Source organism: Thamnophis sirtalis, unplaced genomic scaffold, assembly GCF_051295495.1.
Source record: "Thamnophis sirtalis isolate CommonGarterSnake01/CBP01778 unplaced genomic scaffold, rThaSir2_p1.2 scaffold_11, whole genome shotgun sequence".
Taxonomy (NCBI): domain Eukaryota; kingdom Metazoa; phylum Chordata; class Lepidosauria; order Squamata; family Natricidae; genus Thamnophis; species Thamnophis sirtalis.
The window spans coordinates 24,307,621-24,329,948 of NW_028261391.1; the positions used below are offsets into that span (position 1 = coordinate 24,307,621).

Consider the following 22,328-nt stretch of genomic DNA (forward strand, 5'->3'; position numbering starts at 1 on the left):
TAGGCTGAAAATAATTTCTGCATCTCCTTTTTATTCAGCCAACAAATTGCAAACTACTTGGAGGGGAAGGCAGGACCGAAAAGTTTAGTTTTTAATAAATATAATGACTTTATACTATCAATTTGCAATGGCCTTTACCTTCCAGGGAATTCAGATATATTGATAAGGAGTCAAGTGTGATATGACTTGTCATTAAATGCCTAGCAGGGCAATTGATTAGTTAATACCTATGCTAGTCCAGATCAGACTGGTTGAACAAAACATTTCACAGCTCTTGAGAATTTGGGGAAATTGAGGCTGAATATCAAATATCTTACTGGATGAAGAATAATGTCATAACCACACCTGTTTCCAATATACATTTGCAATTTATTATTTCTTCAAACTTCAGTCCTCATTATTTTTCTAATAGATACATGTCTCTCAAATACATTCACTAGATATCTTGATCACTGTTTTATTGAAAAATCAATTGGCTTTCAGTTTTAGTAACAGACAGGATTGAAATGGGTTCAATGAGATTGCATAATATCCCATTTCAGAGATGTCAGGATAAACCAGATATCGTTCTTCTTGTCAGGCAGCAAAGACTGGCTCTTTTTAGAAAGTGAAGCATTGTGGCACTTTTATAATGTACAGAGGAGGTAAAATTGCATCCAAGCCCCATTAAGATTCCAGTCTCTTTTCCCTGAACATATGCCTATACTTGCTATCTTTTCTCTATTCATCCGTGTGGTAAATGAATACAAGAGCTCCAGCTTTATATGAGAACTCCACATTTTCTTTCCCCCTTAACTAAAATACACAAAAAATTGGAGGCAAATATCTTAGAAAAAGTCACGGTAACTGGACCAAAGTTTATGAAAACTGAGATGTTTCATTACTCAATCATCCAAGTAATTTCTTCAGTCAAAATTTTGGTTAGGCAGAGAGTCGTTGGAATGAGCCACTCTTGCCATACAAACTGCAGGTTCCCCCCCCCCCCAAAATGAAACTTTTAAAGAAACTTTTGGCCTGAATGATTGAGACTTCATTTAACGTATTAGAGGTAAATAGTCGCCAGATCAATATCTTCAAAATCGTGGTTTCATTTCATTCAACAAAGATAAATCTTGAAACTTTGGGGCAGAAAGAGGGTGGGAAGTCCATAAGATAAAGGTCTTGTGAGGACAGACTTTTTGCTACCCATATTTTTTGACCTATACAAATAAATTTATTAAAACAGTAACTCAGATTGCTTACACAGAGCTAGAAAGTAACAATGAGTAACAGCTGTAGTAAATTGTAAGGGCAGGTAAAGGTTGTTACAAAAGAGGGATTTGAAAGTGAGGGAAGAGTTCAGCAGGTTCTGGAGAACCAGTAGTGGAAATTTTGAGTAGTTTGGAGAACTGGCAAATATAACCTCTGGCTGGTCCCAGAGTGGGGGTGGGGGGTGGGAATGGAGATTTTGCAGTATCCTTCCCCTGCCATGCCTACCAAGCCATGCCCACAGAACTGGTAGCAAAAAAATTGAATTTCACCACTGGTTCAGCCCTGCTAATCTTTCAGCCCATCTAGCCATATGCCATATGTTTTTTTTAAAAACCATTGATAATGAAAATTTGAATTTACTGTACATGTACAGAGCCTGAATTTTCATCACTCCAAGTTTACGTAAACAAATTGCAATTTGCTTAAAATATAACCTTGGATTTTTCAAACCACAAATCAGCACTATATCTGAATGGGTGAAAACATGTGATTTTATTTCATGAATTTGAAACTGTATTTTAGTTCAGTGTCACTATGTTTTTATGAACCCTTTGGATAGATCTGATGTATGTAATTTATTACACATTCCTACCATAATTTTCCAAGTATAGGCTTTTTCTGGCTTAGGGACTGGAGCCAACATGAGAGGCTTAACTTCTCGCCCAACATATACTCAAGCGGTTATGAAAGCAATTCTTGCCTGCCCAGTCCTGTGTAGCAGAAGGCAGTTTCAAGCATTGTTGTAAGTTAAGTCTGCTTAATTTTCATCCTCCTCCTAAAATGACTTTCATTATGTCCTTTAAAACTGTACATTTCAAGCCTAGTTTTGCTGCCTTATGAAAAAAAATTTTTTTTTTAGCTTTCATCTAATAGTTTCTTGTAAAAACTTCTGCAGAGACGGTTGTTGCCATGCCCTTGTCCAAAACAACAAGGACTGGAAAGGAACCAATTTGTAAAGGTCAGCGTGTCTTGTTAGGTTAGGAATGCATTGTTCGTGATGGAAATTATTTCTAGTAGATCAGGCATTTGTGATATATAATTAGCAGACATACAAGACATAGAATTGATCAGGCAACAGTTTTCCAGCAAAAAAAAAAAAAGTGCTTCCACCAGTAAATTTTTAAATCACTATTTCCATTTAGTAAAAGGAACAGGGCCATGTATCGTTATATAATGACCCAAATGTTATTTGCAGTGACTTATTCTCACTAGCATCAAATTCAATCTGCTTCATCATAGTCTCTTGACATATTATAAGACACCAGGTGGCATCAGATGGATGTTTAGTAGGAGAAAGCTGATGTCACATAAGGAAAAAAAATTGTGCACATCTCCTGAATGAAATCAGCCTCAACTATTATTTAATCTGTTTTGTGCCATTTTCATGAAGACATTTATTTCCATTTGCTTTTTAATCTTTTTTTTAATGAGGAATGGTCATTTGCAGCAGGGGAAAACTGCATTTTTGAGCCTTCTCATTCCACATGACAAGAATGAAATTGCCTTCAAATTATTTTTAAAAGGAGAAAAAAAATCAGCAACATTCTCATGGGTTGAGTAGTATGATTCTTCACAATACATTCACTGGAATACGTTTGGTTATGCATCGATTTCCCCCTTTTCTATGTCTGAATTAAATCTCAAAGCAGATAGTTTTAGAGAATTTCTCCCAGGAATAACTCAGAATGTGGTGAGCCAGGGAGCAAGGGCAAAGTGATAAGGGATGGAGTCCCAAAGAACAGCTTCTTTGAACAGCTTCTTTGAAGCAGTAAAGAAGGTCAAAACTACCACCAGAAGAAATCGGGAAGAAAATGTAAAGCACCATGAGAATACAGTGGAAAAACCAACTCTCCTTCCTTAAGATAGAAAGGAAACTCTTGGGAAATCATAGGCTTTCAGCAAAAGAAAAAGCTCAAACTCAAATAAAATTCTTATCCATACGCTTCAACCATTTTCTTTAAGTCAACAAATCTCAGCAAAGCAAAAATTCATTACAACAGTTCATTTGGTGACTGTTTGAAGTTACGACGGCACTGAAAAAAGTGATTTATGACCATTTTTCACACAATCGTTGCAACATTCCCATGGTCACAAGATCAAAATCCAGATGCTATTGGTTCATATTTATGATGGTTGCAGTATCCTGGGGTCGTGTGATCACCTTTTGCGATCCTCTGACAAGCAAAGTCAATGGAAAAGCCAGATTCACTTAACAATCACTTCTTACTATCTTAACAACCGCAGTGATTCGCTTAACAACTGTGGCAACAAAAGTCATAAAATGATGAAAAATTCACGTAATAAATGTCTCGCTTAATAACAGAAATTTTGGGCTCAATTGATACTTGCTTGCTATGATTAAAGTTTAGGAAGAACTGGTCTGAAAAAAAGATGGTAGCTTGAAAGCCTCTCGAGCCCTGGCTGATGAGTGGGTGTGGCCATGGTGGGCGTGGCCTAGTCAGCCTCCTGCACCACAGTGTGTGTGTGTGGGTGGGGGTGTTTTTGCTTTCCTAGGCTCGAGAGGCTTTCCTTGAGGCTCCGGGAAGGTGAAAACGGCCTCCCCAGGTTCGGGAAACCCTTGGGAGGCTGGAAACGGGCCCATTTCTGACCTTCCCAAACTTCCAGTAGCCCATTTTTCACCTTCCCTAAGCCTCTGTGTGCGCCCTGCACTTACCTGCATCCAAACGAGCCATGTTGGGATTCCTGGGAGGGGTGAGGCAGGGAGAGTGGGGCCAGCCAGGAGTGGGATTTGGGGGTTCTCCGAAGTGCACACAATCTTAGATTGAGGTTCTCCCAAACCCCTTGCAAACCCCCAGCAGCCCACCCCTGTCTTACCACAAGCAAGATGTAGGATTAAAGTTTAAAATAATTTCCTTATGTGGGACTTTACTCAAACCCAAAAGTCAGATATACCTAACATGTCTGCAACTATACACACCTCAAGCTCTATGTGGAAATATTGGCTTCCTGAAAACTGCCAGTGATATAACAGAGACCATTAACGGGCCAACACACACGTGATTTTTTAATTGTTTTTTTCCATATTTGGAACAGGCATAATGAATTGAAAGAGCAATTTCCTCAACACTATCTTTTCTGACTCTTGAATAAAGATATGCGAAATGTTGGCAATCCAAAGAGAAACAGGTGCAGGGCATTCCAAATATTGCTCTATTTAAAGCCCACCCGAAAGCTCAGAGTTACAACAGCAGCCTCAGAGGATTATATCAAATCTGTTTAGACTCACAAGAGAACAATGGCCAGAACAGGTATTATACAAACTGAGATATTTTTGAAATGTTATTCATGTAACTATGTAATACAAATAGCTATGCACTTAGTCTAGGAGTTTCTGTTGGTTTCATTCATCAAATATGGGTTTTGAATAATTTGTCTGCTTCAAACTTAAGACGTTTCCCTTACACAGTTGATGATATTATCATTCTGACCTGAATTATTTTGTTTTGTAATTTTATGGGCATTTTGGGGAAGGTGTTTAAAGGTGAGATCTCTGATATTGTCAAGAAAAATACTTCAAGCCTGAGCACAGCAGTTATTCGCTCTACAATGATTGTTAATTATTAAATTAATATTGCATTTCAAACCATAACTAGATTATTTAAACAAGGTAAGATTTTAAAATAAAGTTCAGTACGCCCAATGCATAGATTTTTCAGAATCAAATAAATGTTATTTACTTATGACAATTTTGTTTAGTGTTTAATAATAGCACTCAATAGCTTTCACATCCATTGTCAACAGCGAAGAAGTCAATTTGAGGGTTATCTCTGTGAGTATTAGAAAATTGTTTAGCACACTTCCCTCATCATAGCAAAAATAAATTTCATTTATATGAGCATTAGGGGAGATTTATAGTAGCTTTGTAATATTTGATTTCTAAATATGAAAATATTTAAGTGCATTAAAATGAGAAAACCCTTGAAAGTAGATGGCAACACAATTATTTCACTTCAGAAATCCAGAGGAGTTTTTGTTTGTTTGTTTGCGCAGTGGAGAGCTCTCTGTAGACTTAAAGATACTTGTTTACAGCATATGTAGTTCTAAGCAGAATGAAGGGAAGAAGAAAATTCAGACAAGCATACAACACTATCCAAATTTTGGAGCCATTTTTAATTATTTTCCCCCTGGAGTTGAAAATGATTCATTTTTGTGCACAGAAAAAGGCATTTATTTTAGCTTCTGTTTCAAACAGTAAAAGAACTGGGTCAACCCAGAATCAAATGCAGATGTTTCACCAGTGGTGGGATTCAAAAGTTTTTACTACCGGTTTTATGGGTGTGGCTTGGTGGCCATGGCATTGCTTGGCGTGCGTGGCTTGGTGTGCATGGCAGGGGAAGGATACTGTAAAATCTCTATTCCCACCCCCTCCAGGGAAAGATTAGTGCAAAATTCCCATTTCCTCCCGATCAGCTGGGACTCAGGAGGCAGAGAATAGATGCGGGCGGGGCCAGTCAGAGATGGTATTTACTGGTTCTCCAAACTATTCAAAATTTCTGCTACCGGTTCTCCAGAACTAGTAGCGGTTCTCCAGGTTCAACAGAACCTGCTGAATACCACTTCTGCGTTTCACCAAATTTGAAAAAAATGGCGGATGAATGTCATTTGTACTGCAGAAAAGCTTCTGTGAACCTGAATCATGAGATCCAAATACGTTCTTGCCAGTTGTAATAATTTGTTGCATTACTGAAAGCATTTGTGAAGGTGTAGAGCAAAAAGATCCTGCCGTTGATATTTATCTATTTGCATTTATTTCATTACATAAATTGTAGTTCAACACTTAGTTAGTTAACATTACTAACAAGATGTACCTTGTTTAATTAGTGAAGAAATGGCTTCAGTGTTTGAAAATACTGGTAGTCACTATTAACCTTAACTCAGATGGCTGTAATAATTATAAATTGTATTAGACTGACATCTGAATTATGGGTATTTTAAAAGAAAAAAAGAGAAATACTTTATATGAAACTGTAAATATGAAAAATCCATGTAAAACATATGATGTAAAATGTCTTACTGTGAAGACATCTTTGCTCTTCCCTCTCTTCCTCTCTTCTTTACTTCCTTCCTTCCTTCTTTTGCTGGAAAATCTTATTTTGGTTGGTAAACATATAACCATATCATCCAGCAATGGAATTGGTATTGTTATTAAAATTTTTGCACTTTTAGGTGAAACCATTAATATCATCCATTAATATTTAATATATTAAATATTAAAGTTGTAAATCAGGTTGCACAAGACTGGATCAAATGACAAAAATGCCTTCAAAAGTTGGGAAAATAAAGGTGTTTTTTCCTCTATAATTCTGATGTATTTTCAAGGAGCTATTTTTCTTCGTGATGATTGCTCTCAATAGAATTTTATTACCATGATGTTTTGATTTTGTCAAACATGCAATTTCTGGATGGCTCATTTTTTTTTCAAGCTTAGAATTATAAAATACATATGACGATATTTTCAGCATCAGATGGAACTGAGTCTTCAGAGAGAAACTGTAATGCTTGTGTTTGTGTGCACGCTAATGCACATGCGTAAATAGGTATGTTAAAGTTGTACTGGAAATTCAACAGATTAAAATAATATTGTCATAAACTTGAATCTTAAAAACCAGGGATGAAAGGAGGAGCTGCAATAGGACTGTTCAGAAAAAAAACATAATGCAATATATGTTCTTCAACTTTAAAAGAAAAAAGATGGATAAAGTAACTAAGTTATAGCATTTAAGTTTTAGAGAAAAACCTTAGGCAATGCTTAATCAGAAAAACAATATCTATGTCCAGACCAGCTTTTTTGTGAAATGCAGGCCTTTTATGAGTAGAAAATGTTCTCTACTAGCAAATCATCTTGGAATCCAAGTCAAAAGCATTTATTTGTTTTCTGTTGTTTCCATGGGACAATATAAAATACGTGGGTCAGAATACTCTGAACAACTCAGTGTCAGAGTAAATTGTATCTTGTTGAAACTCCTACATTGAATTTGTGGCCAGCATATTTCACTCTAAAAAGAGATGAGACAGATGGAGCCCTGCAATCTTTTTACAAGAAATTTCAAGACAGAAACGAATGGCATCAGTTTTAAGAGAGAGAGACAGATATAAGTCTACATTCAAGAATGCACTGGCAGAAAAACAGGTGTTAGAAATGGAAAAGGTAAGAAATATAAATTCTGGTTAACTGATAGACTCTCAATAAAGTACTGTTTGTTCTTGCCCTGCATGGATAATCTGAAGATCACCTGGAAAGTAAACAATCGATTCACTGAGGTCTTATACCTGCTGGACTCCCTTGAAACTGGACGGAAATGAACCCATCCTAAGAAATCCTTTCTGAACTTCAACATCTTCATCTGCTTTGTTCATTGTGATGGTATGATGTGGGGTCTGGAGCATATTTATCATGGCTGCTGATTAGTGGATCCCTCTCCCACAATAAAATGGACAGCACAGGTGAACCACTACTCTGAGCTGGCATAAACCAGAAAACAATATTTTTGACATATAGCAGGGGAAAAATGGTAGAGGTTACCTTTTGTGGGAAGGCTGCTTTGAGTAAAGGATTTCTGCTAATGCCAAAATCTAGGTCACTACTAGGTATCAAAGGCAGTTTTCTCTATTTTGTTTTCTTTCTACTGGTAATCTAGATTTTGGCATAGCGACCTCCACCAAGGACTTATACAGATCTATACTCAAAAGGCAAGTTTGAATAAATTGTAGTGAACCAGTTTTAATTTCGCCTGGGATTTTATTAGGTAAATGGTATAGCACAGTGTTTTTCAACCACTGTGCCGCGGCACACTAGTGTGCCGTGACATAGTGTAAGGTGTGCCGTGGGAGAATTACTTTATATATAGTCAATATAGGCACAGAGTTAAAATTTTTTAACATTTTCTAATGGTGGTGTGCCTCGTGATTTTTTTCATGAAAAAAGTGTGCCTTTGCACAAAAAAGGTTGAAAAACACTGGTATAGCACAATGTTTCTGATACTGAAGTAAAGATAGCAGACAGGAAAATCATTCAGCAGTCAATCATGGTTATTAATATAGCACGCTTTTGCTGACCAATGGAAATTCACACTGTTATGCTTAACTCAGGTTGAGAGATTATTTTCTGAGGGCTCCACACTTAGTTAAATAGAATGTAGGATAATGGCTTCAAAATAGTATTTGGATTTTTTTTTTTTTTGCAAGTGGCACTGTAGAATACTTAAGTTTTGTTCTTTAGAGTCTTCCCATCGGCATTTTGAGAAAGCTTCTGTTCCCACAGCATCAATTAAACTCGTTTATTTCCAGTCTGCTACAACATGGCTGAAACTACTTCAAAGCTATTTTTTGTTTGATTTTTCTTGGCAGGTGATGGGATGCAATATGACTCACTTCCTATTTGCTGAAGGAAACTCTTGTTTCATACCTTTTTGGGGATTCCAAACCTCACCTCCTGGAGATTAATTCTGACTTTGTGATTTTGCAGCCATTCCCAAGTGAAAAAGTTAGTGTGAAGTTAGCTGGAATTTAATTATTCCTTCCCTTCATTTTCAGAGAGCAATCTTGGTGTAGAGTTTCATTCTTTGTCTGACCAACTCACTCTTTTGTGTGGAATGACGGTGAGAAGTTTTTGGATCTGAAGCAGTTTGGGGTAGAGAAGAGATTTTTCTCAACAGGTCAAGTCAACAGTAATGGGGACCATCACCAAATAACCCGTAATTGTGCCGAGGGTTTGGGAACTGAAAATAATTATCAACAACAGTATTTTCAGTAAAAGTCAGTGAAGTTTCATGACACATTTCACTCTTTTGTCATAATTACAAAATGTGCTAGACATCTATGTAATCTAGCCCAAAGATTTATCTGATGGGACAATAAGATAGAATAGTAACACTTTCATTAGTGGCAACGTTTGGACTATAGGCAGAACCTGACATGATGAAGCCCAGGTTCATTTTAGTTGAATACATTTATTTCTTGTTGATACTTCTTCTTTGCAAGTAGGAAGCTGAGACAGAACCTTCTCCCATTGTGGATCCTCTATAGCTGGCTACTTGGAGGTATGCTGCCCCAATACAGTTGAATTACCGAGCCTTCAGAATAATGCTCTTGATAAGTGATCTTCAACCTTGGCAACTTGTGTCCCAACCTGTTATGTTTCTTAATACAATACAGAAATAGAATATTGATTCAGATAGACAGATAGACAGACAGGAAGGAAGGAAGGAAGGAAAAAAGGAAGGAAGGAAAGAAAGAAGAAAGAAAAAAAGAAAGAAAGGGTAATTTTGGATGGGCTTCCCTAGACATTCATTTAAAAATAAAAATAAATGGCAATAATTCAATTTATTCCATGAGAGAACCTAACATTTCCTAAGGTCTGGGTATGTTCCTAAAAACATCCCTGAGTTTATTAGATTTTAAATTCACTGTAACAGTAGGACAAAATTTAAATGGGCAGGAGGATTGCTATTAAAAGCTTGCTTCTTTGTTTAATGATATTTCTAGGTCAACCTTCTCCCAACAGATTCTGAGCAGCAAATAATAAAACAGCAACAATTCAATTAAAACAAGCAACAAATGCAATACAATTTCTTTTCAAAAACAAAAATATCATGCTGAATCTAAGGAGCTGGCATGATTAAATTAAGCAAATTTAAAATGTTTGCAAAAAGCCAGTAGCGTTGAATCCATACATACTTATGGGAATTCCATAAACTGGAGGCTACTGCTGAAAAGGCCTGATACTTTGTCTATACTCCACTTACTACAGAAAGGGGAGGAAGAAATCTTAGCAAGTCCTCTTGTATCTCCAGTTTGACTCATGGTAGTGATGTACAATTGGTTGATGTCAAGGTATTGTTTATGTCTTACCAGGGGTGGCCTACTACAGGTTCGCTGAGTTAGGGAGAACCCATAGCTAATGTTATGGTTGGTTTGGAGAATCTCCAAATCCCACACCTGGGTAGCCCTGTCTTGCCCTCTCTTCCCTCCCAGGAGTCTCCACGGCCACACAGCCTGTTTTGGATGCGAGGTAAGTGCAGGACTTGTGGAATGGCTTTGGGGGGGGGGGGGGAAACCATCTGGAAGTTCCCTCTCAGAGGCTCAAGGAAAGCTTCAGGAGCCTGGGGAAGGCAACCCCCCCCGCTGTGTCCACCCTGGCCACGCCCATCCAGCAACCAGGCAGAAAACCGTTGCTGAAATTTTTGAAGCATCTTACCCTAAATCAATGGATGACCTTCCTTTCTGAAGGTATTAAATAGTACAGGGGAGCCCTAAGAAAACCCACATTGAATCAGTTGAAGCAATCGGGGTACTGAGCGTTTTTCCTCTAGCACCACTGACTGGTATTATTCAGATAGGAAAATAGTGTCTCCCATTCCTCTCAGATAAGCTTTAATTCATTTTTTTCCTTCATTTACATTTCATCATTTTCTTTTCTGTTCTGTTTCTGTGATTGTTGGAGACTGCCTGGACAAGTCCCTACAGTTTTCTGGCAAGGTTTTTCAAAAATGGGCTTCCTAGGGTTGAGAGACAGTGACTGGTCCAAGATTACCCATCTGGCTTCAGACCCAAGGAGGAACTAGAACTCATGGTCTCCCAATTGCTAGTCTTTAGAAATAGCCTATTCATGATTTGAAGCAGAACTGTAGTAAATTCATAAATTGGATCAGCTAGCTCCTGGAGTGGAGAACAAAAACAGAAACTAGACAATTGTCTTTCCTTAGAGTGTGAATGGAATTGTGTGAAAGGAAGAATTATGCAGTTACAATAAAGGCTATTGTTTATATATCATGTTGATGGTATCTAACAGGATAGAATCATTAAAAAGTGAAGAAATACAGAGGCACTATAGGTCACCCCAATCTCTTATCAAAGAGTTTAGAGTTTAGAGTTTTATTTCATTTGTATGCCGCCCTTTTCCCTGAAGGGACTCAGGGCGGCTCACAACTCAAACAAGGGAAGGGAGATACAGACAGTTAACAACAACACAAAAACAATACATAATTAAAAAACGCAACAATCATACCATTCGAGATAGGGGCAACGATTCTTTAGAGCCAGGCCTGTCGGAACAGCCAGGTTTTAAGGGCTATGCGGAAGGCCTGGAGGGTGGTGAGGGTGCGAATCTCCACGGGGAGTTCGTTCCAGAGGGTCGGAGCAGCCACAGAGAAGGCTCTCCTCCGGGTAGTCGCCAGTCGACACTGGCCGGCGGATGGAATTCGGAGGAGGCCTGCTCTGTGCGATCTAATCGGTCTGGTGGAGGTAATTGGCATTCCAACATAACCTGTGATTCACAATATTTATTTTTACTTACATACTGTAAAAACCCAGTCTCTCCTGCAGTTCTTTGTGCAAGTCAATAAATTATATTTCATTGCATCTATCTCCAATCGTTTTGGCCATGTCCTTTAAAAGCAGCATTTTTCTTACTACAATACCACAATAAGTGGTATTGAAACATTGATGGAAATCATCGAAGTGTGACTCTGATTTTTGCCTGAATGGGATCAAGATAATTCATAAGAATCCTCTGGAGTTCTTGTAAACAACTATTTAAAATCACAATTGCTGAAACATCCCAGGGAGACATTTACCCGAGCAAGATTCAAACAGCTTGATACAATGGTTCAATTCTATCCGATACAATGAATGTACATGTATCTGTGGAGCCGAGGAGGTAGAAGATCTCATATATTATTCGATTGCTGTTTATATAAGGGAGTGAGAGTACATTAATTCATATATTAAACGTATGGTCCAGTGGGAGGTCCATATTAAAACAACATACTTCATGTATGGCCAGAATCTGAAAATGACATTTAATACAGCACAATTTCTGAATAAAATTGTCCAACTGAGATCGGCATATGTGGGCCTGATTGGGTTAGATTGCAGTGGTGATAAAGAAATATAATTTTATGTCATTTTATTCTATTTTACATGTTTATGTACGAAATTATTGTGTCTTATCCTACAATATTGTATTTTACCTTACTCTCATTTTAAATTATTTGTTCAGAATTCTATTAGCAATATGTGTTTGAACCTGTACGTTGATATAGCCTATAGGCTAATCAATAGATCAATATCTATCAATATCTATCTATCTATCTATCTATCTATCTATCTATCTATCTATCTATCTATCTATCTATCTATCTATCTATTACCTACCTACCTACCTACCTACCTACCTACCTACCTACCTACCTACCTACCTACCTACCTACCTACCATCTTCCATTCTTAGTTTTACAGGCAGTAAAGGAGAGAGGGTGGGGAAGAATTGTACTTTCAGACTTGCAAGTGTCTGTCAATCTAGAGTTAAAATAAAATAGATCATCTGGTTTTGATTCTATCTGGCTTACCCTGCAAGGCTGTCACTGATCTTGCATACTTCTTATAGATGACCTACAAGACATTGATCCAGAATGTAGTTGCCGAGAAAGTGATGAGCATGGCTCAGTGGGGCAATATGATTTCATTGCTAAACTGACTACTAGTTGGTCTCAGGTGCCTTTCAAGGTGCTGGTTATATGGATGGCCTTGACAGAGCTTGCAAGATTACATAATGTAAAATATTTTTTTTAAGGCCTGAACATCCAGATGACATGTAAAGGTGGTTCAAATGGACACCTCTCTAATTTACTCAATGACAAGAAGGAAGAAGGGGTATAAAACAATCTGATTTCTTCTTGTGTTGCTATAATCAATCTCCGTCAATGTAATTTTAGTCTTTCTGTGTTGATTTTTTGTTCTAGTCTACCTTATGGGACCAGAGATAAACTTTATAGTTTATCACCTGTAAAACTGTTCATGATATATGACCCAGTTATTTGATGGACTGCTTGTGTCCAGTTGTTTCTATGTATCCAGTGAGATCAGGCAGAGTATTTGGGCCCTATCACTTAAGCAATGTCTTCTAGAAGAACCTAGGGCCATGATGGCGAACCTATGGTACGTGTGCCACAGGTGGCATGCGTAGCCATATCTGCGGGCACATGAGACGTTGCCCTAGCTCGCTCCAGCACTCATGCGCGCGTTGGCCAGCTGATTTTCAGCTGGCTCGCTTATGCTGCCCTTCCCTTCCCAGGAGCCTCCATGTGATGTCAGGTAAGTACAGGGCCTGCGTGGAGGCTCTGGAAGGTATTTCCAGCCTTCAGAGGGCCTCCAGGGAGTCAGGGAGGCCATTTTCACCCTCCCCAGGTTCCAGAGGCTTTCTCTGGTGGGCCTACCGAGGCCATTAGAAGTCAGGAAATGCATCATTGGGGGGTGGTGGCAGAGGAGGGTGTTTTTGCCCTCCCTAGGCTCATAGAAAGCCTCCAGAGCTTGGGGAGGGCAAAAAATGGATCTACCGGAAGTCAGAAAATGGACTGTTTCCGACCTCCAGAGGCTTCAACGAGGCCTGCTAGGCCCAAACCATGGCATGTGGGGGGGGGAGGGTCAGGTGTGCATGCATGGCGAAGCGTGGGGTGGGTCACACATGCATGTGCAAGGGGCAGGACGCAGGGGGTTGGATTATGGGCGTGGGCATACTCGTGTGTTTTACCTGAGGGAAAAAAGGTTCACTATCACTTAACTAGGAGAATATGTTCTCTGGCATGATATCTGCCCTCAATACACAAATAGAATATCATTCTTAACATCTGATTTAATATATTTAAATGGCACTTTTTAAAATGTTACGATGTGTAACATTTGCAAAGAATATACCATATGCATTATTCAGTAAAGAATGCATCCCAAATGTTCATTCTATGAGCTACAAATTTTGCTTATAGTCAATCATATGTGGTGTAGGGTTTCCTGCCTACGCAGGGATTTGGACTAGAAGACCTCCATGGTCCATTCCAACTCTGTTATTCTGTATTCTATATACATTTTTTAAAAAAAATATTTTCCCATCGTGTAAACGAAATCTTCATTCTTTCTCTTTAGAGGAAGAACCATTGCCATATTCCAGGTATGTTGTACCTGTTCTTCTCATGATTGGCTGGATTGCAGGTTGTGCATTAATGGTTTATTATGTCTTCTCTTAAAAAAAGGTTAGTGGTGATAACATTACATGTAGAATAGTAAATATTATGAACTGCCCCTTTCATTACTAGAATTTATTAACTACCTTTTTTTGTTACACAGGAAAGAAGACTTTGCAAACCAACCTGAAGGCTAATGAAGACTGTCTGTTTCTTAGTTTAAGAAAATACTATTTTGATAACAATGAAAACATAATACAATTTATACATTTTGTCTTCCAGATCTTTAATAGAAAACAAATAAATCAGTTTTGTACATATATGTAACTTTCAATGAAAATTGCATTAGACATTTGGTAATACAACAACACTGGTCCATATCCTGGTACTATTTTATATTGTGATATTGATAGAAAGAAGCATTGTTATTTGTCCTATGCTGAGAGGCAATGTAGAAATTTATATATTTTGTTGCTTGCAGTTAGAAAACAGTTAATTAAATTGCTTCATAGCTGTCGTTGTTGCCTTGTGTTTCCCCTACATTATATAGTTCTATAATAATATTTTAATATGATTTGGGGATTTTTAATTTTGTTTCATAAGAAGCATATTTTTTTTTTAAATGGTAATGACTTTCATGAAATGAAAGATAAAAAATTGAGGTTATATTTCATTAGTCTCAATTATTTTTAAGAATAATCATAAATGTTTTGCAAATTGGGCTAATCCTTATAGCTGTTTATTCCAATGGCTCTTCTACTTTATTTCTAAGACTGTTACTAGAAAACCTTAAAAATTATCACACATGTAAATCTAAATGCATACATAGCCTTATAACAAGGGTGTATATATATAGCTCTAACTTTATTATAAAGTTATGATAAAAGAATCTTATAAAGTCTGAAAGTATATCTCATCCCCCATCGACTTTACAGTCCAATAAACTAGAGAGGACCTCTTCTGGGTTGTTTACCATGCCCTCATTCTTTCTGTGGACTCAGCTGCAGCTTGTCTGACCATTATGTATTCTGCAGCTTTATGGCCAGTCTCCCAAGGTCATTAGTTACAGATAGACTATAATGCCCTATCTAAAATGTAGGATTATATTTGAAAGTGTGACTCATCCTACAACCTAGATTGTATCATTCAAAAATATATACCAGGGAATTCAGACTTATCTATGACCTGCCCATCAGAACATATGGTTATCTTAGGTTTGCTGTTTGGAATGGAATAAATGAGCAATGTCACCGTAAACTTTAAACCTTCTATTGGCAGCCCTTGAGCTGGTGAGGATTTAAGCAGGGAGTCAGTTGCCTCTTGTGAATAGTTGTGAATACTGTCTTGATTGATTGATTACATTTATATGCCTTGACTTGACTTGCGTAAGTATTGAGTTAAGGATCCCCCCTCCCCGAATTATTTCAATGGTATAGTGCTATAGAGTTTCTTGGAGCAGTGTGACAGATGAAACAATCCCTGGCAAATGTATCAGATTTCTCCCGGTTAGACGTTTACTGCCATTTTTCTATATACAATAAAATTTCTTGATTTGAATATGATTAAGGTGTAACCTGACATACTCTTATTTGAAAAAAAATAGGTCCAATGAAATTGAGCAAAACTGACTCTGTTCTTGCTTAACATCAGTAGCATAACAGTAGTACTTCTCTTCCTTCAGTTTACACAAATACCCTGTGTGATGCTCCATACAGCATATAGTAACATTGCATCTTAAAGTGACAGCAGACTGCATGTTGTTGAATTTTTCCAACATTCTTAGAGTTTTATTGTTATCTCATTTTTGTTTCTTATTTTTTATTTTTAGATTTGAACTAGGATGTAATTTGAAACAAGGATTCGGAAGAATATTCAAATACTGGTTAACATTATTGTTGGTAGATACTTTAAATATAAGTACAGTCTTTTAACCTGAGATCCTGTGAATGGAACCTAAATTTTATCTACAGGCGAGCCACATAGTGTATGAGTAATAGCAACTTCATGCACAACAAACTTGCTTATGTTAAGGAGGAATTGTAATTTACTATTGTCCAATTAATAGGCTATCAATAGTTTTAATAAATGTTGAAGCCATTGGTGGCTCTTCTCCAGTTCAATTTAGGATAATCACTATTTCTTTTCCAAAATCTATGTTGCAGTTTTGTGGGATTATTTACTCTAAGAGTGAAATACATAGAGAGACTTGCATATAATGAGAAGTAAATAGTAAATATTCTCAAATTTTGTCCCTTTTTTTAATGTTGCATGAAACCTGAGCACTAGTATCTAATAATATATGCTGTTGCAGTCTAATATAACTGCAAATTTGCCACTGGATGGGGCTACTGCCTGTTTCTGACCTAACTTTTAAGAATAGTACACTTCGTTTACAGCCAGTAGGTGGCATAGCCTCTACACATACATTGATTGTTTTCACAGCAGCAATTATGTAGTGTGATGAAATGTCTCATTTCTATATATTTACATTTAGGGAGAATGTGATTAAAATCATGGAAGACGAAACAGAAATGAGAATAGCAGCACAACAACTTATGATCATAACATAGTTTGTGTTTCCTGTCACTATTCAACATCTACACATCTCCCTAAGCCATCTGAAGCCAAGTCACTTGCTCTTAACCAACCTATTTCAGAGTTGTTAAAATTAGAGACTGCAGGGCATATGGTAGAATAATAACATCGATGGGAAAGTATTTTTCTATAAATATTGCCACACTTTGCGATATTGCATTCTAAAAATATATAGAGTTGTTATTTGGACACTGCATTTTATTTAGAACTGCTAGGAAGGGAAACGTTTGCTCATGGTTTCTGTTTTCTTAGTCATTCACAGAAGCACGTTGTACAGTCATTTGCTCACACTTTGGTTCTTGGAAATGCCTGTGCTGGAACAAGAGGGAGGGTAAGGGGTTTGATAACTGAGGCTACACTTAGTAAAGATTTCTACTTCCTCAGCTGTTCATCATCCCTTGTTTGTTGGCTACAGAATTCAAATGCTCCTATTGAAATCACCTATTTAGGTGTTTGAAGGATGGGCTCTTGACTTCTGCATTTCGTTCTTCACTGGCTTTCAGAACCGCCAAGAAGAAAGAGGATTGGTGACCTTTGTTAGTGCGTGGCTGCTAGTAGCCAGAGGGCGATAATAATGACATTTCAGGTTTTCACATCTGATGGCTGCCAATTGCAATTTCAGCAAAACTTTTATTATTCTGCCCACTAACCTGATTGTTGAGCAATTTCTTCCCAATCAGCCCTTGTTAACTTCTCAGAATAACCCACACAAGACATGACAAGAAAAGAAGCTAGCAATGGTTATTTGCCTGGTCTCAAAGTGTGGTATCACTTATGATCCTGTATATTTTAGGATTAGCTTTCAGCCTTTGCCTGCTGGTTTTATTCCCCCCCCCCCCCCAAGCCCTCTCCGGCTGCTTCATTCCCAGCTCCCAAGGAATTGAAATTTGTTGCAACACAATTGTGCAGCAACCTGATTTAAGTAATGATAGGATTGCAGTAGATAATTTAGTTTTAACAGAAACTGAGCTCACCGTATTTCAATCTGCTAGTTATTCATGTAATTTATCATATACATGTAACTAGTTATTATATTTTATTTATGTTATTATAGGTTTTTGTTGTTGTGTATTATTATAGTTATTTATGGCATAACAGCTTTACTATCTTATTATAGTTATTTATGTTATTATACACACTTAACTATAAATACATCTAATGACTACAAGCAGATCATATATAGGAGAATTATGCAGGAATATGCCTGCAAAGCAGGGGCAGGAAACTTGTGCCTCCAGTGTTCTTCAATTACAAGGCCGAGATTCCCTTACATAGCCCATATTTATGAGATGGAAAAAAAGATTATGGATGTGTACTTCTATTACTGTATGGTGATCCCTTTTACCACCTTCCTATCTTCCCTCGCTTTAATTAAATGTGGTATGTGACAGAAAAACAAGTATGTTGTTTTAGAACAAGCCGGCCCAAAAACACCACAAGAATTTCTTAAGTTTTAAAACATTCTGAAAATGAAGTAGATAAACAGAAGGCTCCCTCCGCCTTTTTTTTTTTTTTTTGCAAAGGTAAAAAGGCTTTGGCTCTCTGAAGAACCATATTCCAGACTGATGAGGGTATTTTAAACCAGCTCCTAACAACATCCTCATCCATTTCCTTTGGAACTTTCTCTATTATTCAGAGCTTTTCTTGCACCACCGAACTGCTGACGTAAATCATTGCATGAATCCATTTTTTATAAAACAAATTTCTCTGGTTTTTCTTGTTCCTTGTTACATAATTCCTTCTTACATAAAATTTCCCAGAAGAATCTCTGTGTTTTTGCGTAACTATATCGTCTTTGCAAGAATCCTTTTTCAGAAGGATCTCTCTCAAAACATGGGGCTGTCCTATTCTGAACAGTGCTGTTGTCTGTGCTGTAATGGAATCTGGTACGGTAGAGAGGACCACTCCATTCACAGAATACTTCCTAGCAAGTTTTTTTTAAATAAAATATGACTATGAACTATTTCCTCATGTTATTTGTAGTTTATTCTTGCATTAAAAAACAACAACACAAATCCTAAAGAAAAATAGTAAAATATACTCTTTAATTTGCATGAATATTTTTATTTTATTTGGCCATTTATTGTTATTTATTTAATTAATTTGTACAGCTGCCCATCTCAAATATTTAACTATGGAAATGCACAATGATTGAAAGCAAAAAATATTATAACTTGACCAACAAACCAATGTTAATAAGTACATGGCAGCCAGGATTAAAAAATCAACAACCAAGACAACAATTACCGGTAACCATGATATGGACTCAACCATACACTTGGGGCCTAAGGCTAAGTAACAAAACCAGATCTTCAAGGTTTTATAAAAGGACAGCTGTCTAATTTCTGGAAATAATGTTCCAGAGGACAAGTGCCGTGACAGAAAAGGCTGTCTTCCTGGGCCCAGGACACTATGTAAATCAACCAACCAACCAATCAATTCAATTAATCCTCTTCATGAGGAAATGATCAACCATCCTAGATGTAACCTACCACTAGGCATTTATTTGCAGGTCATACACTATGTGTTTACAATTATTCCAATACTGTTGAGTAATATATTCTCTCTCTCTCTCTCTCTCTCTCTCTCTTTTGCAATGAACATGTGGCTGAACTCCTTAGTTTAAATGCACAAAGAGAGATCAGAATCTTAAAATCATTCCTAAGGAGAAATTTCTTGGCAGTTAGAATAATTAATTAGTGGAATGACTTGCTTTCAGAAGTTGTGGGCTCTCCGACACTGGAGGGTTTTAAGAAAAGATTGGACAACCATTTGTCTGAAATGGTTTTCTGCCTGAGAAGGAGTTTGGACTAGAAAACCTCCAAGGTCCTTTTCAACTCTGTTATTCTATTATTCTGTTCCAATGTTAATACTAAATAAAAATAACCGAATGTTTACTGTCCTTAAACAGCATACCTAAGAGCTAAAAGTGCAACTGGGTCAAATTGTCTTACCCAGGAACTTCATCTTCAGCAGATAGGCCAATTTCTTTAGGCCCCACTATATAACAGTCCATAAACTCTAAAGAATTCTAACATTGGTACAATTTATTGTCAGCAGTTCTTGAAGGCAAATACAAAACAAATCCCATATGAGTTAAGATTGTGTCCTTGTGGAAAAGGGTCTATTGAATCAATTGTCCATGTCTTGTTGTATTGCATTTTTGTAAGGATGCAAAAAAAATATCACTCTTTACTTAACAAACTAGTGGGACAATTCTTAGTCTGTGTACAATGTGAACAATATGATTTAGATTCAGTTTTTATTAATATGCCTAACTTCTGCTATGCTGCTTGTAAAATCATATACATTTTGATGGATTGATGATGAGATATTCTAATTTGTGTACTGTTACTTTGTTGAATTTAGCTAATAACCATTAGCAGTATTAATACAATAAGAATACTCAGATTGCGGAATGGGGAATAAAACATGAAGTCCAAGTATGATATTTTTGGATAAAGATGGTTCATTTTATATTTTTACTATATTAATTACACCAATCATGATAAAAAAGAACTTTTTGTTGTGCACAAACTCTTTTGCTTCTTAGGATTAACATTTAATAAATGATGCCAAATAACTTAATCATATCTATGGGATACAACAATGACACACCAGCTGTAAAAATGATTTGTCTTTGCTAAAAATGATGACAAGATGGAGAATTTTTTGAAAGCATTCTTACTGGGAGGAGATCTAATGAGAAAAACATTGAAATAAAATTGTCATAAGGCAATTCCATTTTAAAGAAGAGCCATTTATGGTGAAAATGGCTAATTTGAATGTTTGGCACATATGATTGGCTTGCAGCCTGCCCTTTATTTTTAGATAACGTTGAATTGCAAGCTTAATTCCAGAGATCTTATGTCTCCTGTCTTTGCAACTAAGAGTAAATTTATATGCTGACATCTGCTTTGAATAGTTTCATGTCAGGAGAGCTAAGAGAGGTGAGCTAGGTCACAATGGATGTTTTGAGGGAAGGCATGTTGGCAGTAATACATTCTCGCCATATGACAATAGCTACCACATGGAGCCATTTAAATGGTTTCTGTCTCATGTAATCTCACAGTTAAAAGCCCCTAAAGATATTAAGTCCAACCTTCTGTTAATACATGGAAATTCTTGCAGCTTACATTTCTGGAGGTTGTAACTTGTAATGCATCCCTTGCATTTTGCATATCTAACAAATAGTAAAATGTTATTATTAAACCTGAAAATCTTCTTACATGTCTTACTGAATACCAAACATTATCTTCTAATACATGCAATTGAATGCATTTATCTGGAGGAATGCTGTCATAAAAAGATAAATACTGGTACATGTGTCCTTCTGAAAGAATAAGCAGTGTAATCCCATCTGGATGTGTCTTTTATGATCTGACAATAGGCTATGCTATTAGTCCAAAACATCTGGAAGCCAAATGTTTTGTTAGCCTTCTAGTTGAAGAGCACAACAATTAGCTGGTTTAAAAAGTTAAGTGGGGTCTGAGCAGATATTTTATTAAAAGCCATCAAGGAATTCCCCGGTTATATATTCCAGAAGAAAAAAATACAACTCTTTTGGGTACTCTTGCTAAGAAAACTGTATATCCATGAGGTCACAAAGAATAAAATTATACTCAGATGACATTTGACTTTTATCTTTTAATATACATTGTTTGTTTGTTTGTTTTGATGTCTTTGAGCCAACAGTCTTGGCAATTGCTTGGACATTGCAATTTAAATGAATGCAAATCCCATCTCTGTCACTGTCTGATGCAACTTTTCTGACTATATGAGAATATTCAGTTAACAACCATATTTCACTGTAGTGTGAAAAATCTTATTGGTTTTGGCAATGGAGTTGAGCTAGCAAGAAACAAGATTCGCCTAAAAAGATATGTGCTCTGCAATTAAGAGTTTATTTGGTGAATAGTCTGGCTTTCACGTTTTACAACCTTTGTAAACTAATGTGCTGTGACTGAGATGGACTTTGTAATCCACCAAGTTGTAAAAGCAGACACAGTGAAAACTTTGAAGGACTTACTGTTGTGTGGAAATTCATCCAACTATTCAATAATGTGGGACAGGGCCAAATGTTTTGGCATGGCTTATTTCATCTAATTCAGTTGGGCTTAATATACCAGTCTGTGTGACTCTTCAGTTAGAAATTTGCTTTGTAAAACATGGTTATGATTTGTTTGGACAACATGTGACATAGGTCAAGCAGAGTATGCTGATACTGTGCACCAGTTGTTTCAAGTAGCTGCTATCTGCCTGGAACAATGCTGCCAGCTTGTATTGTGTGTTGCCAAGGAGTATCCACAGAGTTTGGTTAAACAAGTCCAAGAGATTCCACCTGGTTTTATTTGCATTAATATCTCTACATCAGGGAAGAGTACTCTTTATTTCTATGTTTCTTTTCCAAAACAATATTTCAGAATTCATTTGTTATTTTGTGTGTACTTTTCATTTTAAGTGTTTCAAATGTTATTGGATTTTTTTCTCCTTCTCCTTCCATAT

At 36.9% G+C, this 22,328-nt stretch overlaps 1 protein-coding gene across 1 annotated transcript; it reads left to right on the top strand.

Moving 5' to 3' along the window:
• The first annotated feature begins 4,467 nt into the window (after positions 1-4,467).
• Positions 4,468-15,580, top strand: STRIT1 (small transmembrane regulator of ion transport 1). Its single transcript, XM_087725338.1, has 3 exons — positions 4,468-4,520; positions 14,191-14,297; positions 14,392-15,580. Exons 1-2 carry the CDS (start codon positions 4,508-4,510, stop codon positions 14,289-14,291), a joined length of 114 nt encoding a protein of 37 aa, XP_087581464.1. The 5' UTR covers positions 4,468-4,507; the 3' UTR covers positions 14,292-14,297; positions 14,392-15,580.
• The last annotated feature ends 6,748 nt before the right edge of the window (positions 15,581-22,328 follow it).